The 16,131-nt window shown below is 39.0% G+C and overlaps 1 protein-coding gene across 1 annotated transcript in view; it reads left to right on the top strand.

Annotated features, from left to right (window-relative positions):
• SLC26A3 (solute carrier family 26 member 3) overlaps nt 1-16,131 on the top strand; it is a 40,734-nt gene that overhangs the window by 24,241 nt on the left and 362 nt on the right. Inside the window, exons 13-19 of the mRNA XM_060692646.2 lie at nt 5,772-5,841; nt 6,191-6,283; nt 8,964-9,059; nt 10,454-10,687; nt 12,392-12,446; nt 13,524-13,672; nt 15,083-15,148. Of these exons, the coding sequence (XP_060548629.2) occupies nt 5,772-5,841; nt 6,191-6,283; nt 8,964-9,059; nt 10,454-10,687; nt 12,392-12,446; nt 13,524-13,672; nt 15,083-15,148 (763 nt within the window). The remainder of the gene's footprint in view (nt 1-5,771; nt 5,842-6,190; nt 6,284-8,963; nt 9,060-10,453; nt 10,688-12,391; nt 12,447-13,523; nt 13,673-15,082; nt 15,149-16,131) is intronic.

The following is a 16,131-nucleotide window of genomic DNA, read 5'->3' as shown; positions in this document are numbered from 1 at the left end:
AAGAAATCGAAATAGAAAATAACGAACTCAGGTCAGAGATATTAAAGATACTAAAAAGCCAAAAGAATGATGAAAGTCTCATCGCGGACCTTCAGGAGATGCTGAAGAACAGCGGAGCAGCGAGAGAGAAAAACGTCATTAAAGAAAAACCCAAAGATCAAAAAATCGTAAGTGAGATGACTACTGAGAAAATAGTTGTTAAAAAGAAAAGATGTGATCCCGCGCGAAATTTTGAATGGCAGCCATCTTGGTTTCAACGAACTTCAAAAGAGAATGGAGCAGAGCCAATCAAAACGCTCAGTTCAAAATTTCTGGCGCGAAAAACACTATCAGACGAAGAAAGTGAGAAAGAAGTCTCAAACTCTTCAGATGATCCAAAATCAGAAAGTGAAGACGATTTAACAAAATCTCAAGTAAAATCAGCAATGAAAACGCTTTTTGCTGCTTTTGGGCCAAGACTGAAAATTACCAAGACATCTACGAAGAAGCAAGAAATCAAACCGGCGACTCAAGACCTGCACGCTCCCATCCTGACTTCGAAAGCGACGACGCCCGAGCCCAGAGAGCCATGCCGATTTCGCCCTACACCACAGACAAAATCGAATACCAACGCACACAAAAAGAAGAAAAGAACCGTCACCACCACCAGAACCCCAAAAACCGAGCCAGAGACCGACTCATCTGAGGAGGAGCGGATCGAGAGAGCTGAAAGGGAGAGAACCTTCCACGACGCCACCAAAGAAGAAATGAGCAACGCGCATGTGCGAAACTACGTAGACGACCCAGAAGGACTTGAACTGGCCAGAGAACCGCGCAGACTCATTGCAAGCATCCCAATGCCGTTCTGTAATTTCCTGCACTTGAGAGATCACGGACTGCCCCAGGTTGTAAGTAATGGACAGAATAATGTAGGTAACTTACCCAGTGACTTCCCAAAACTTAGAATTGATGGCATTAATTTACAAGAGTGGTATCAACAGCTTCAGGTTATTTTCATGAAAGAAAATTTACTATTCTTTATAACTAGCCCTCCAAGAAGACCTTGGACTTTAAAAATAGATTGTTTACATCATAGAGCATTTTTCATAATAATATCTAGCGTGTCTCCTGCAATGTATCATAGCATCAAACCAAACCTAACTGTATCAGAAATAATTCAATGCATGTTTAATCTATTTCACAGCGATAGCGTAGCTACAACCACAAGAATGTCTAAGGATTTCTTTTCCTCTAGAGTAAAACTAGGGGTTTCTATAAGTGAGCATTTGATAAATCTAAACAAAATAAGAGCTGAGCTACAATTGAGGGGGGAAGTGATTTCAGATCAAACAATGAAAAGTGTTATCATCAATTCACTTGATCCATCATGGGATAGCTTTATGTCACACTTAGATACCATTAATTTGGGATATTTATCCATAGAAAGTCTATCTAACAAATTGATAGCAGAAGACAATTCAAGAAAAAATCGATCCAGTAACCAAACAGACCACAAACCTTTTAGGAAAGTAGTCTTTCAAGATAAACATAATGAGGCCTTTAGATGCTACAATTGTGGATCCAGGGAACATAGTAGAAGAGACTGCCCCAAAGTCTCAAGAGAGAGACATAGACCAGAATATAGGAGCAAATATAATTACAGACAATCTTCCACAGATAGACACAAATATAGAAGCCCACCAAATTACAAAGAAGGTAGAAGGGGTAGAGAAAATTCAAAAGAGAGGAAATCTGGGTCACTGAATGGGCTAAATAAACAAGACAACACCAGAACACAGCAGGATGAGAATAACAATTGGCTTATTGATTCTGGTGCAACAAATCACACCACCAACAACAAAAGTATATTATCTTCATTTATAGAAGATAAGTTTGTGATAAAGGTAGCTAATCAAGATAAGGTTCAAGTACTAGGCAAAGGAAATGTGACCTTGCCTGGTCTAGGGAAAATAGAGGGGGTATTATTAATCCCAGAAATACCTCACAACATACTAAGTGCCATAAAATTAAGCAGGGAATCTGATATCAATATAGTTTTCTCAAAGGGGAAAGCAACTATAGAAAAGAACAAAACAAATGTAGGTACTGTAATGATAAAAGGAGGTCTACCCTATCTGATAACTAAAGAAAGATGTTTACATAACATTGATTCAAATATGGAAGATTGTATTGAAGCAGATGATGAAAATGTCAGTAACAGTGACAATGATGAGTGTAGAATAACTCATGATCACAAAAATACATACAAGGAAAAGAAACCAAAAATAGGTAAACCAATTCATGATGAGTGTGCTCACATCTTACACAGGAAGTTAGGACATGCAAGCTTTCCTGTAGTACAAAAAATGACTGAACACGCAGAAGGTGTCAAAATAAAAAATTGTGAAAATTATTTGGAATGCTCAGTATGTAAGTCCACCAAACTAAAAACCAGTCCCAGACCAAAAAAATCTAACAGATCAACTAACAATATTTTTGATCTGGTACATATGGACTTAGTTGGTCCATTAAGTCCCTCAATTACCTATAGAAAACGTTACTTCCTAACAATAGTGGATGACTACAGCCGATATGGTTTTGTTTACACATTAAAGCACAAGGATGAAACATTTCAGAAATTTAAGGAATTCTACAAACGTATAGAAACACAACATAATATCAGAATAAAGCAAATTATGACAGATAGGGGATGTGAGTTCATGTCTAAAGAATTCTCCCAATGGTTAAAGGATAGAGGAATGTTACATTTCACGTCCAATCCTTTTTCTGCATTTCAAAATGGAGTTGCAGAGAGGAAAAATTCCACACTACAAACCATGATTAGGTGCACATTAGAGGATGCTGGTTTAGGCAAACAATTTTGGTCAGAGGCATTACATTATTCGAATTACACTCAAAATAGAACCTGGTCCAGTATTGTGAATAAGACACCATATGAGGTGATGTACAATAGAAAACCCAAATTATCACACATGCACATATTTGGAGTCACTGCAGACGTACACATACCTAAACAATTGAGGAGAAAGGGAGAAAACGTATCCAGGAGATTAAGATTCATGGGATACGAAACTGGAACCAAAGGGTACAGATTTATTGATAGTAATAACAAATTTATAGTATCCAGAACAGCTGTGTTCCATGAACAGGCCAATTGGTCAAAATTGCACCTTAATGAAATATTTCCTAATAAATGTAAAGATACGATATCTTGCGAGGAAGGAACAACAGAAAATCAAAATATTAACAAAAGTAAGAACAAAACCAAAACTTGGACTAATAGTCAGCATAAAATAAAGACAGACACATTAACAAAAAAGGAAGCTAGATATTTGCATGATAACCATAGCAAGCCTGAAAGAACTATTAGAAACAATAGAAACCAAATACCAAATAAATACAAAGATTACATAATGCATATGAATGGAGAACAAATAACACCTAATACATATGAAGAAGTATTGAAACTTCCACATGAAGAAAGAGAAAAATGGGAACTAGCTATGGAAAAAGAGATGGAAAGTTTACAAGGATTAAATGTATTCACACCTGCGATCGCACCTAAGGATAAAACAATTATAGGTACCAGGTGGATTTATAAAATTAAGAACTTAGAAGGAGGCAATACCTTATACAAGGCTAGACTAGTTGCACAAGGCTATGCACAAAAATACCCAGAAGACTATACTGATACATATTCACCCACAGTGAGAACTGAGAGTGTCAAAACAGCCCTTGTAGTAGCATCTGCACTCAATCTGGACGTATTCCAATATGACATACAGACCGCATACTTACATGCAAAATTAGATAAGGAAATATATGTAAGAGCACCACACAGTCAATACACTAATAAGAACGAAATTTGGTTATTAAATAAGAGTCTGTACGGATTAAAGCAATCCGGCAAAAGATGGTACGACTGCTTGGTAAAAGTACTTAAGACCATGGATTTCAACGCCACCACTGCTGATAACTGTTTCTTTGTAAAAAAGAGTAATGATCATATTGAATTTGTATTAATTTACGTGGACGATATTTTATACATTGGAAAGCATAAAGAGAGCAGGGAAATCTTTGTAAATAAGTTAAATGAACACTTCTCACTGAAATCTCTGGGTAAAGTGAATAAATACCTTGGTGTGCAAATTAACAAAACTAAAAGGGGATTCAAACTTACACAGAAAGATAAAATCATCGAACTCCTAAACAAATGTAACTTAAATAATGCTAAAACCTGTGACACCCCTATGCAAACTGATTTTCTTAGAAACACTGATGAATCTTCCCCTGAGTTTAAAGACAACACATTTTACAGATCAGTTATAGGTTCACTCCTTTATATATCTAATTGGACTAGGCCAGATATTGCATTACCTCTCAATCTATTGTCAAGATATGTTAGTAAACCAACCTTGTATCATTGGGAAGCTGTCAAAAGAATTCTAAGATATCTGAAGGGTACATTAGATTTTTGTTTAATGTTGGAACCCAATAATGACAGAGAACCAAAAATTACTTGTTATGCTGATGCAGATTGGGCTGGTGATACATCATGCAGAAAGAGTACTTCTGGTTATGTTTTTCTATTGAATGATTGTCCAGTTTACTGGTATACTGGTAAACAAGAACTAGTAGCCACTTCTACTACAGAAGCGGAATATGTTTGTTTGTCCAAAGCTGCAAATAACCTTGTATGGTTCAATGATCTGATCACTGATGTTTGGAAGAAACCCACCTTACCATTTATTATGCATGAAGACAATAAAGCGGCCATTGAAATATCCAGATCCGATGCAATTGGACAAAGGTCCAGGCATATTGATATAAAGTTTAAGCATGTGAGACAACTGTCTCAAGACGGATTCATTAAAGCAATACATTGCGATACTTCTGAACAATTAGCTGACATATTAACAAAACCCTTACCTTCTAAACAACACAAATATTTAACTTCTAAATTATATGTATTATATTGTCCTGAATCAGAATGTAATTGGTGTTGTGTAACGAACCGGCATTTAGAGGGGGATTTGTCAGATGTAAATGCCTTATTCTCCAATGTGTAAATAATGTATATATAGAACATCAGAGGTTAACTTATTCTTTGGACTTTAATGTATTCATAACTTACCACTCCCATTCCTAGCTCCACCCCTTGTATATATAAGGAGCCACCCTCACCATTCTCGTCGCTTCTACCTTGAATATTCAGTGAATATAGAATGCCTATCATAAATAAAAAGAAATATATTTAAAGCTTTAACTTCTATTATCTTTATTGAGTCTGATCCTGAAAATATTGCAACAGCAGCACTTTTGAATCCTGCAAAGAATATTCCCAAATTCTGAATAAGATTGTAGTTTAAGGGCAGTTGTGGGATGCAACTGGTTTAATAACCAGTTCGGTGAGTGCGTGCTTTGTGTGTACTTTGCACACGCAGCGTTCAAAAACCGGCCATTTTAAGCTTAAAAACCTACCTTCTATGTCAGCGCCGGTGAGTAAAACAGCTGACATGCAGCAATCCGCTGTGCTGTGCGAATCAGCTGAGCTAAAAAACAGGGAAATACAGGACAGGAAAGGGCAGGGGCGGGTGGGAGGGGCCAACTGCTCACCGGAACTACCGGTTTGCCCGAACCGATTCAAACCGGCTGAATCCCAACCCTGTTTAAGGGATAATAGAGATATAAGCAAAGGTTCACATTGTTGGAATAACATTTGGTTCCCTTTATTCTGCATTAATCAGCTCATTTGCTTCTTCTCTTTTCAGTCCAAAATGCACACTTTTGGCTAGCGTTGGAAGGAACGACATCTACAGAAACAGAAAAGACTACTCAGATGTAAGAATTCGACGTCGTGTTGGAGTAATTTAACATGGGTGGTGCGGTGGCCTAGAGGTGGAGCTCTCGCCTCACAATCAGGAGGCTGTGAGTTTGATTCTAGGTAGAGGCTGATATTTCACTCTCTGGCCACAATGAGAATATATCTGCTGAATATAACTCCGCATTGGTGACAGGAAGGGCATCCGGCCAATAAACATTCAGCTCCATTCAGTTACCCCGACTTCACTCTGCAAGGGATTACTACGGGGATCATTAAACAACGTAAAAAAATATTGGAGTAATTTAATATGCACAATTTTTGCAACGGAGTGCCTCAAAATTAACAGGGGATATTTTTGCTGTCTAGATATATGAGCCAGAAGGAGTGAAAATTTTCAGGTGCCCATCTCCAATCTTCTTTGCCAATGTTGATTTCTTCAAGGAAAAATTGACTGCTGCGGTAAGCATTTCGTAAACTATAATCTTAACAGAAATGACTTCCCACAAAACTTTTAATTTTTAAACTATATATATATATATATATATATATATATATATATATATATATATATATATATATATATATAAATATATATATATAAATTTTCTTACTTCTTCGTAGGGTTTATGTGTGTTTTTCTTCTAGCCAGGTTTTCCCTACGTAGCCAAGGTTTTTTTGTAGCTCCAGCTCAGTAGAATCTCATCTACTCGGTTCTGGGCTTTTTTCTTTTCTAACACCTAGCAAGCTCTCACTGCTAGGTGGGAGACCTAAATAGATCCATTTCTAGCTCGTTAGCTGTCATCAGTAGGCCACACCCATATCCTCCCTGTAAAGGCATAGTATCAATTTTCTTACTTCTTCGTAGGGTTTATGTGTGTTTTTCTTCTAGCCAGGTTTTCCCTACGTAGCCAAGGTTTTTTTGTAGCTCCAGCTCATCCAGCTTAGAAAAGAAAAAAGCCCAGAACCGAGTAGATGAGATTCTACTGATATATATATATATATATATATATCCTCAGCCGGGTATTTTCCTACGTAAACCAAGATTTTCAAAATGCAGCCATAGCTCAGTGAAATCACATCCACTAGTTCTAGGCTTTATCAGACAGCAAGCAAGCAGTTTGCTGCCTTTTGGGAGACTAATATTGATCTATTTCAGACTAATTAGTCCTCATCAGTTAGCCACACCCTCATCACATGTTTCCTCCCCGTAGAGGTGACGTATTTGTTTTCTTCTCTTATCATAGGCCCTTTATGTGTATTTCTCCTTTATCTATGATAAAGCCTAGTGGATGTGATTTCACTGAGCTATGGCTGCATTTTGAAAATCTTGGTTTATGTAGGAAAATACCCGGCTGAGGAGAAATACGCATAAAGGGCCTAAGATAAGAGAAGAAAACAAATATATGAATGCGACTGCTTGAGGGCTCCTGGACTGGAGTTGAAAGGCGAAAGGGAAGCAGTATGCTCCCTCCCACATGTTGGAGTAGACCAGGTGCTTCGACAGAAAAACACTTTATATTTGTGTGTGTGTGTGTGAGTGTGTGTGTGTGTGTGTGTGTGTTTCTATCAAGGCACCTGGTCTACCCCAGCATGTGGGAGGGAGCTGTTCTGTCCCCGTCTCACACACTTACGCCCACAGACAAGCAACAGTTAAAGTACTCAGCCGACAACAGTTTATCTGGTATCAGAATTGGCAGCAACTCAGTGGCTGGCTGCCAGGTATTCTTTACTCACGAGGGGGGAGTTTCTCCCTTCGTCCAGGAACAAAGCCAATACACAATAATCAACAAAGTCCAGTAAATACAAAGAAGGTCGTCCGATATCCGTTTTTTGCTTGTCACAGAGCTGAACTGGCCACCACACCCTCTTTTATACCCTGTGGGGTGTGGTCCAATGACTCAGCCTAATCCCTGGCACGCCTCTTCTTCTGTTGCACGCGCTTATCTCTGCGACGCTGCCAAGGATCCAGCCAAGGCTCATCTCCCTCATTACCATCCACCTGTGGCTGCATGGACGTGCTTGGCCCCGGGCCTAACTCTTGACCTTCGGCGGACACCGAAGGCATTGCCAGAGAGGAGGGTCCTGGAGAGGGAGGCCTTGCCAACTCCTCTCCTTCACTCTCGGAGTCCTCTCCTGCCATAACACAGGCTCAGGTAACGGAGCCACAACAGGAGCATACTGCATCCCTTTCGCCTTTCAGCTCCAATCCAGGAGCCCTCAAGCAATCACATTCACAACAAACCATTTTATACCAAAATATATAAATATAAATGAGATATTGGTCTAAGATACACATGTGGTTGGAAAAAATGACAGAGTCATATTGACTTTAAATGAGAGATATTTTTATTAGGGATCTTGCCAGAGACATATAATAAAGAATTGCAATATTTAATCGTGAATGTCTTAACAGCAGCTAGAATTGTATTTGCTAAAAATTGGAAAGGAGAAAGGATACCTACTGATGAAGAAATTATTAAGAAAATGATGGACTATGCTGAAATGAGTAAATTGACATTTGAAATAAGAGAACAGGAAGATAAACAATATTATTTGATATGGGATTTATTTTATCAATGGATAGATAATAAAACATGGAGATAAATATGAAATACAAAGTTGAAGTTAAGATAAAATAAGGGAAATATTTCTTTATGAAAATAAACTTTGGTCATATAGTGATACTTTGAAGATGGGATTGAGCACAAAAGGATGTTAACCAATCGATACACTGTCTGTAATTGTTTGGAATGATGTTGTTTTTATGTTTTATTTTTATTTTAAAATAAAAATTGATTTTAAAAAATAATTAAAAAAATAAAATTTATATATATATATATATATATATATATATAACCGTGTAATTAACTTAACAAGGGCAGTGATTCGCTTAACAACTGTGGCCAGAAAGGTTGCAAAATGGGGCAAAACTCACTTTAAAACTGCCTCACTTAGCAACCAAATGTTTGAGCTCAACTGTGGTCACACGTCGAGGACTACCAGCGCAATTAAAAGTATAAGTGGAATCTATTTTAAATCAAGTCCGTGTTCTCCACTTGAAAAGAAACTTGGAACATGCTAAGATGATTTAAAAAATAATAGTCCAATATCCCCTAAAAACAATAATTCCATATTTCAGGTTGGTTTTAAACCGTTGAGAGTGTTACAGAAACGCAACAAAGCTCTAAGGAAAATGAAGAAGATGCTAAAAAAAGGGGAGCTTCAAGAAACGCCGGTAAGAATTCTTAATTATTTAAATGGCAGCAGAAAATTTATGACCGATCTCTTATTTTATTTTATTTTATTTTATTTTATTTTATTTTATTTTATTTTATTTTATTTTATTATTTTATTTTATTATTTTATTTTATTTTATTTTATTTTATTTTATTTTATTTTATTATTAATTTAATTTAATTTAATATTTATAAATTTATATTGCCACCTATTCACACGTGACGATTCAAGGTGGCTTAAAAAACTATAAAAACCTCATATAAAAAACAATAAAAACAATAAAGGTGAGAATCATAGAATAAATTAATAAAATAATATAATAAAATAATCCCCCACCCCCTGTCCCGGAGACATCACACGAGCCATTTAATGGGCTCCATCCCGCTCTGGGTTCCCCAGGCCCGCTGGCAGAACCAGGTCTTCAGCGCCTTCCGGAAGAGTGTCAGAGTGGGGGCAGTTCTAATCTCTGAGGGAATGATGTTCCAGAGAGAGGGAGCCATCACGGAGAAGGCCCTTCTTCTGGGTCCCACCAGGTGTATCTCTCTAGGGGATGGGACCCGCGACATTCCTTGCCTCCCTGCTCTGGTGAGTCAGGTAGATGTGACCAGCAGGATATGGTCCCTCAGATCACCTGGTCCCAAGCCGTGAAGGGCTTTAAAGGTGACAACCAGCACCTTGAATTGCACCCGGAAGCAAATCGGCAACCAACGCAGCTCCCGCAGGATAGGTGATACCAGGGGTGGGTTCTAAATTTTTTTACTACCGGTTCTGTGGGCGTGGCTTATTTTGTGGGCGTGGCTTGGAGGTCATGTGACTAGGTGGGCATGGCTAGCTGGTCAGAGTCATTTCTGGAAGATCCTCGCACTTACTCCAGTCCTCGCACTTACGACCCGACCGACTCATTTGTTTGCTTTTAACACTGATCAGCTGTAGGACGGCCCTTTGAAGCCCCGCGGCAAGAGTTTAAACAGTTTTTTTCCCTCTAGTCATCAGCTGGGACTCAGGAGGCAGCAATAGATTGGGGGTGGGACCAAATAAAAGGTAAGAATAACATGGGGGGGTGGGAGGGCGGGGGGGGAGAACCGGTTCGGTGACGTCATATCGTCACCGCTACCAGCTCGGCCGAACCGGACCGAACCGGGAGGAACCCACCACTGGGTGATACATTGGCACACCAAGGTCAGCATGTTGGCCGTCGCATTTTGCACCAACCGGAGCTTCCGGATGCTCTTCAAGGGCAGCCCCATATAGAGCGCATTACATGGGCACATTACTCTTGATGTACAAGGAAACAACTTACCTTAAATTTCAGAACTGACAGGTCCAATTTCTCTTTTCGGGGTTAAGAAGCATTCTGAACATTTTCCTTCTTTCTTTTTTTTTTTCATTCAGAAAGGTTTTCTCTGTACCGTCACTAGTGTGACCGATTCGGAGGAAGAGCTGGACAACAACAGGATTGAAGAGTTGAATCAGCCCATCAATACCAAGGATTTTCCAATTCAGATCGACTGGAACGCAAACCTGCCTCCCAACATCAAAGTTCCAAGAATTGACGTTCATAGCGTCATTCTTGATTTTTCAGCGGTATCGTTTCTTGACGTGTCAGCCATGAGGATCATCGGAGAGGTAAAATTATATTCTACATAATATATGTAGACTTCAGCGCAAGAGAGCGGCGTGGTAGCATAGTGGCGGAGCTCTCACCTCACAATCAGGAGGCTGTGAGTTTGATTCTAGGGAGCGGAAGATATTTCTTTCTCTGGGCACAAAGAGAAAATATCTGCTGTGACTTCCCCATGGGCATGAGAAAGGGCATCCGGCCAGTAAATGCTCAACTCCATTCAGTCGCCCTGACTCCACCCCAATGTAAGTACAGGGTTTTTTTTATTATTTATTTATTTTATTTATTATATATACTATTTATATTCTGTAGGTCTTTGGTTATATTCTATACATATAAACAAATAATTTTTTATTCTATACATATAAAATACTAGCTATCTATCTACCTGTCATCCATCTATTTATCTATTTACCTATCTATCTATCTATCTTTCTATCTATCTATCTATATCTTTATATCTCTATCTATATATCTCTATCTATCTCTATCTATTTAACATCTATCTATCTATGGTATCTATCTATCGATCTATCGATCTATCGATCTATCTATCATCTATCTACTGTATCTATGATATCTATCTATCTATCTCTATCTATTATCTATTATTTATCTATTTATCTATCAATCTATCTATATTTATCATCTATCTATCTATCATCTATCTATCTACGGTATCTATCTATCTATCTCTATCTCTTATCTCTTATCGCTTATCCATTATCTATCTATCTCTATCTCTATCTAATATCTATTATCTATTATCTATCTATCTATTTCTATCTCTATTATCTATTATCTATTATCTATCTATATATCATCTATCTCTATCTCTATCTATTATTTATTATTTATCTATCTATCTCTATCTCTATTATTTATTTATTATTTATCTATCTATCTCTATCTCTATCTATTATTTGTTTATTATTTATCTATCTCTATCTCTTATCTCTTATCTCTTACCTATTATCTATTATTTCTTATTTCTTATCTATTATCTATCTATCTATCTATCTATCTATCTATCTCTATTATTTATTATTTATCTATCTCTATCTCTATCTATTATTTGTTTATTATTTATCTATCTCTATCTCTTATCTCTTACCTATTATCTATTATCTATTATTTCTTATCTATTATCTATCTATCTAGCTAGCTATCTAGCTAGCTATCTATCACTATCTCTATTATTTATTATCTATCTATTATCTATTTATCTATCTCTATATGTATATAAAATTTTAAAAACCCGTAATATATAACAGTTCATTTAGTGACTGCTCAAAGTTACAACAGCACTGAAAAAGTGACTTATGACCCTTTTTCACACTTGTAGCATCCCAATGGTCACGTGATCAAAATTCAGACGCTTGGCAACTGACTCCTATTTATGACGGTTGCAACGTCCTGGGGTTGTGCGATCCCTTTTTGTGACCTGACTAGCAAAATCACTGGGGAAGCCAGAGTCCCTTAAACAGGGCTCGGCAACCTTAAACACTCAAAGAGCCATTTGGACCGTTTCCCACAGAAAAAAAAAACACCGGGAGCCACAAAACCCTTCCCGTGCCTGACTATTTCTTGTTATTATTATTATTATCTTATTTATATAGTGATGATGCCAAGTTATTATCGTATTCTAAATTATTGTATATGCCTTTGCCTGCCTAGAGTTAAATATCACTCGTTCCTCTTTTTTACAGACTTTGAGAGAATTCATCCGGATTGACGTTGAAGTCTATATTGTGGGCGCATACGGTAAGGGTCTTTCTTATTGACTTTGTGACCTCCATTCAGATGCCCATGTGAGTGGTGCGGTGGCCTAGAGGTGGAGCTCTCGCCTCACAATCAGGAGGCTGTGAGTTTGATCCTAGGTAGAGGCAGATGTTTCGCTCAGGTTGAGAATATATCTGCTGAACAAAACTCCGTACTGGCAACAGGAAGGGCATCCGGCCAATAAACACTCAGCTCCATTCAGTTGCCCAGACTCACCCCACGAGGGATTATGGGATTGTTAAAAGGAGATGATACAGATGCCCATGGAAAACAATACTCTGTGTGTGTGTTTAAAAAGCTGCTTTACAAAATAGTAAATCACGCCACTCCTGCAAAGGAGATACTGAATCCAAAAGTAAATATGTGGAACAAATTAAATGATACAGATAGTCCCCCACATATGACCACAATTGAGTACAAAATGTCTCTTCCTAAACAGAAAACGGTTGTTAAGTGAGTTTTAGGCCATTTTATGACCATTCTTGCCCCAGTTGTGAAGTTAGTAACACAGTTGTTAAATGAATCCACCTTCCCCATTGCTTGCCAGAAGGTCGCAAAAGGGGATCACATGACCCGGGGACACTGCAACCGTCATAAATATGAGTCGGTTGCCAGGCATCTGAATTTTGAACACGTGACCATGGGGATGCTGGACTGGTCATAAGTGTGAAAAACGGTCATAAGCAGCAGTGGGTTTCCAATATTCTTACCACTGGTTCGCCCCGCTCGTGCACGCTTGCTTCGCACACGCTCATTCCATGCATGCGCCCGGCCTTCCGTGCATGCACTTTCGGCCCACCCGCGATCTCCGCTACCAGCTCGCCTGAACTGGTATGAACCGGCTGAATATCACCTCTGGTTATAAGTCACTTTTTTTAGTGCCGTTTGTAAATTCCAGTGGCCGTTGAATGAATGGCTGTATGTCAAGGAGTACCTGGAGCATTTAAGAATTAGCTGCATCATTTTCTAGGCTTGTAATTCTGTATCTCTCTCTCCCTCTTCCACCTTTCTTCCCTCTTCCCTTTTTTCTTCCCAATCTACACCCCCACCCCGCAAAAGATGGCCTACTGGAGAAGCTACAGAGATGTGGATTTTTCGATGAGGAAATTAAGCCATCCATCTTTTTTCTGACCATCCACGACGCGCTTTTATATATTTTGATGAAGAAGGATGCGACCATCCCTTCATCAAAACTCAAAGACATTACGGTGAGGCCGTACATTTATTCGTATATATTTCAAAAGCAGAATTTAGAATCATGCATAGTGGGAATATGAGAGCAAAAGCAACATTTAAGGATGACTGGACCTTTGCAACCAAGAATTATCGGGATGATAAGAGCATATATTGAAATAAATAAATAAATAAATAAATAAATAAATAAATAAATAAATAAATAAATAGCAGTGATAGCTAACCTTTTTGCCATCACGTGCCAAAAACGGGGTGAGCGTGAGGGGGTCGTGTGCGCATGTGCCAACACCCATAATTTTATGCACCCCACCCCCACGTATGCGTGCATGCCTCCCCCCCGCACTCCCCCCGCTTTTGTCACCTGATGGCACGGTGGGCCCGGTAGGCTCGTTTTGTACTCTCCCCAGGCTCCAGAGCCTTTCTAGAAGCCTGAGGAGGGCGAAAACAGTGTTCCGCCCCCCCGGAGGACCTCCGGAGGCCAGAAATGGCCCGTTATCTCAGGAGGTGGGGAAGGCTGTTTTCGCCCTCCTCAGATTCCTACAAAGGCTCTGGAGCCTGGGGAGAGCAAGAAACGGGCCTTCCTGCCCCCCAGACCCTCGGGAGGCAGGAACCAGTCTGTTTCCCTACTTCTGGTGGGCCCAGAAGGCCCAAACGGAGCTGAGCTCACGTGCCCACTGATATGGCTCTGCGTGCCACCTGTGGCACATGTGCCATACGTTCGATATCATGGATATAGAGCCACGGTGACTCCAGTGGTTAGAGTGCACTGTGAAGCGGTATATAAGTCTAAGTGCTATTGCTATATTGGGGTTCCTGTTTTCCCCTTAGACTTCCAAAATTTTACAGGTACTCCTGGACTTATGACCACAACTGAGCAAGACATTTATTAGGTGACCTTTGCCACTGTTGTTAAGTGAATCACTGTCGTTGATAATTAATAACCTGGTTGTTAAGTGAATCTGGGTTCCCCCTGACTTTGCTTGTTAGAAGGCCGCAAAAGGTAATCACACAACCTTGGGAAAGAGCAACGGTCATAAATACGAATCAGTTGCCAAACCTCTGAATTTTAATCAGGTGACCATGGGGGATGCTGCAACGGTCGTAAGTGTGAAACACAATCCACAAGTCACTTTTTTCAGTGCTGTTCGGTCACTAAATGAACTGTTGTAAGTGAAAGACTACCTCTATGTTTTTTTCTGGATCCAATTCACATTTCACCCTTTTTTTCATGTGGCTGCCATCTAACATATTTTCGACCATAATTTAGGGACCAAGGACTTCACGTAACGTAGTCGGTAAAACATAGGGAGTCCAACTGAGATCGCCGTAGGATTAACTTGCTATAAATCAACAAGAGATTTTTTTTTTTTTAATTAAAATGAGAGAATCCATTGTTAACACACCGAACGTTTATTCCATTACAGGATAATCAAAACAACAATCACTATATAATTAACACAAGCGGAGGATTGCGCAATCGTGAACCAACGGTAAGGCTCTCTTCTCGGTCTTGAATATCATCAATAAAATTAAGAGCCTACGAGAGACTCTTGAATGTAGCTCTCCCAGAAGGCCTGAGGGGGTCTGAATGTTGTTGTTTTTTAAAAAAAATATTAATAATACAAAATTAAAAAAACATTGGACATAGATATGCCATCACTGGTTCCAAACATCCTCCGTCACTTTACAATAATATTAGTACTCATATAAACATATAGTTCTTTAGCTTTGTTCATTATTTAAACATAATATGATATAATATTTATACTTTTTCCCCTTATTTCTGTATATTTATTCATCTCTTAAACATACATTTATCTATAATAACATCTATATTTTTTGTTCTAACACTATACATTTGTCTTGGCTACCCTCTTGTTATCTATCCAATCATAAAATTGTTCCCAGATTTTGTAGTACTTAGTTTCGCTTTTATCCTTGAGTTCCAAAGTGAGTCTGTCCATTTCTGCGCAGTTAAAGATTTTCAGTAATATTTCCTCTTCAGTTGGAATATCTTTCTCAGTCGCAAGAGGGGATCATATGACCCCGGGACTCTGCAATCATCATAAATATGAATCAGTTGCCAAGCATCTGAATTTTGATCATATGACCGTGGGGATGCTGCAATGGTCATAAATGTGAAAAGGAATCCTAAGTCATTTTTTCCTGAGTCCTTGTAACTTCGAACAGTCACTAAATGAACTCTTGTAAGTCGAGGACTGTATGTTTTTATTCTCGATTGAATTCCAATTTTGGTGACGGCTTCTGATGACCATCTCAGCTACAACCTGTAGTGGGATTCAAATCCCATCGCTACCGGTTTGCTCGTGGGCGCGTGGGCGCTCGCTCGCGCATGTGACGCTTCTGCACATGTGCAGAAGTTTTTGTGCATGCACAGAGACGTCCGGGTGGGTGGGCGGAGCCTCCCACCACCACCGCTACCAGGGCGAACCGGTAGCAACCCACCACTGGC

The sequence above is a fragment of the Pantherophis guttatus genome, chromosome 7 (genome assembly GCF_059756535.1).
Source record: "Pantherophis guttatus breed Tessera chromosome 7, ASM5975653v1, whole genome shotgun sequence".
NCBI lineage: Eukaryota > Metazoa > Chordata > Lepidosauria > Squamata > Colubridae > Pantherophis > Pantherophis guttatus.
This window is presented reverse-complemented; position numbering and strand designations above follow the sequence as displayed.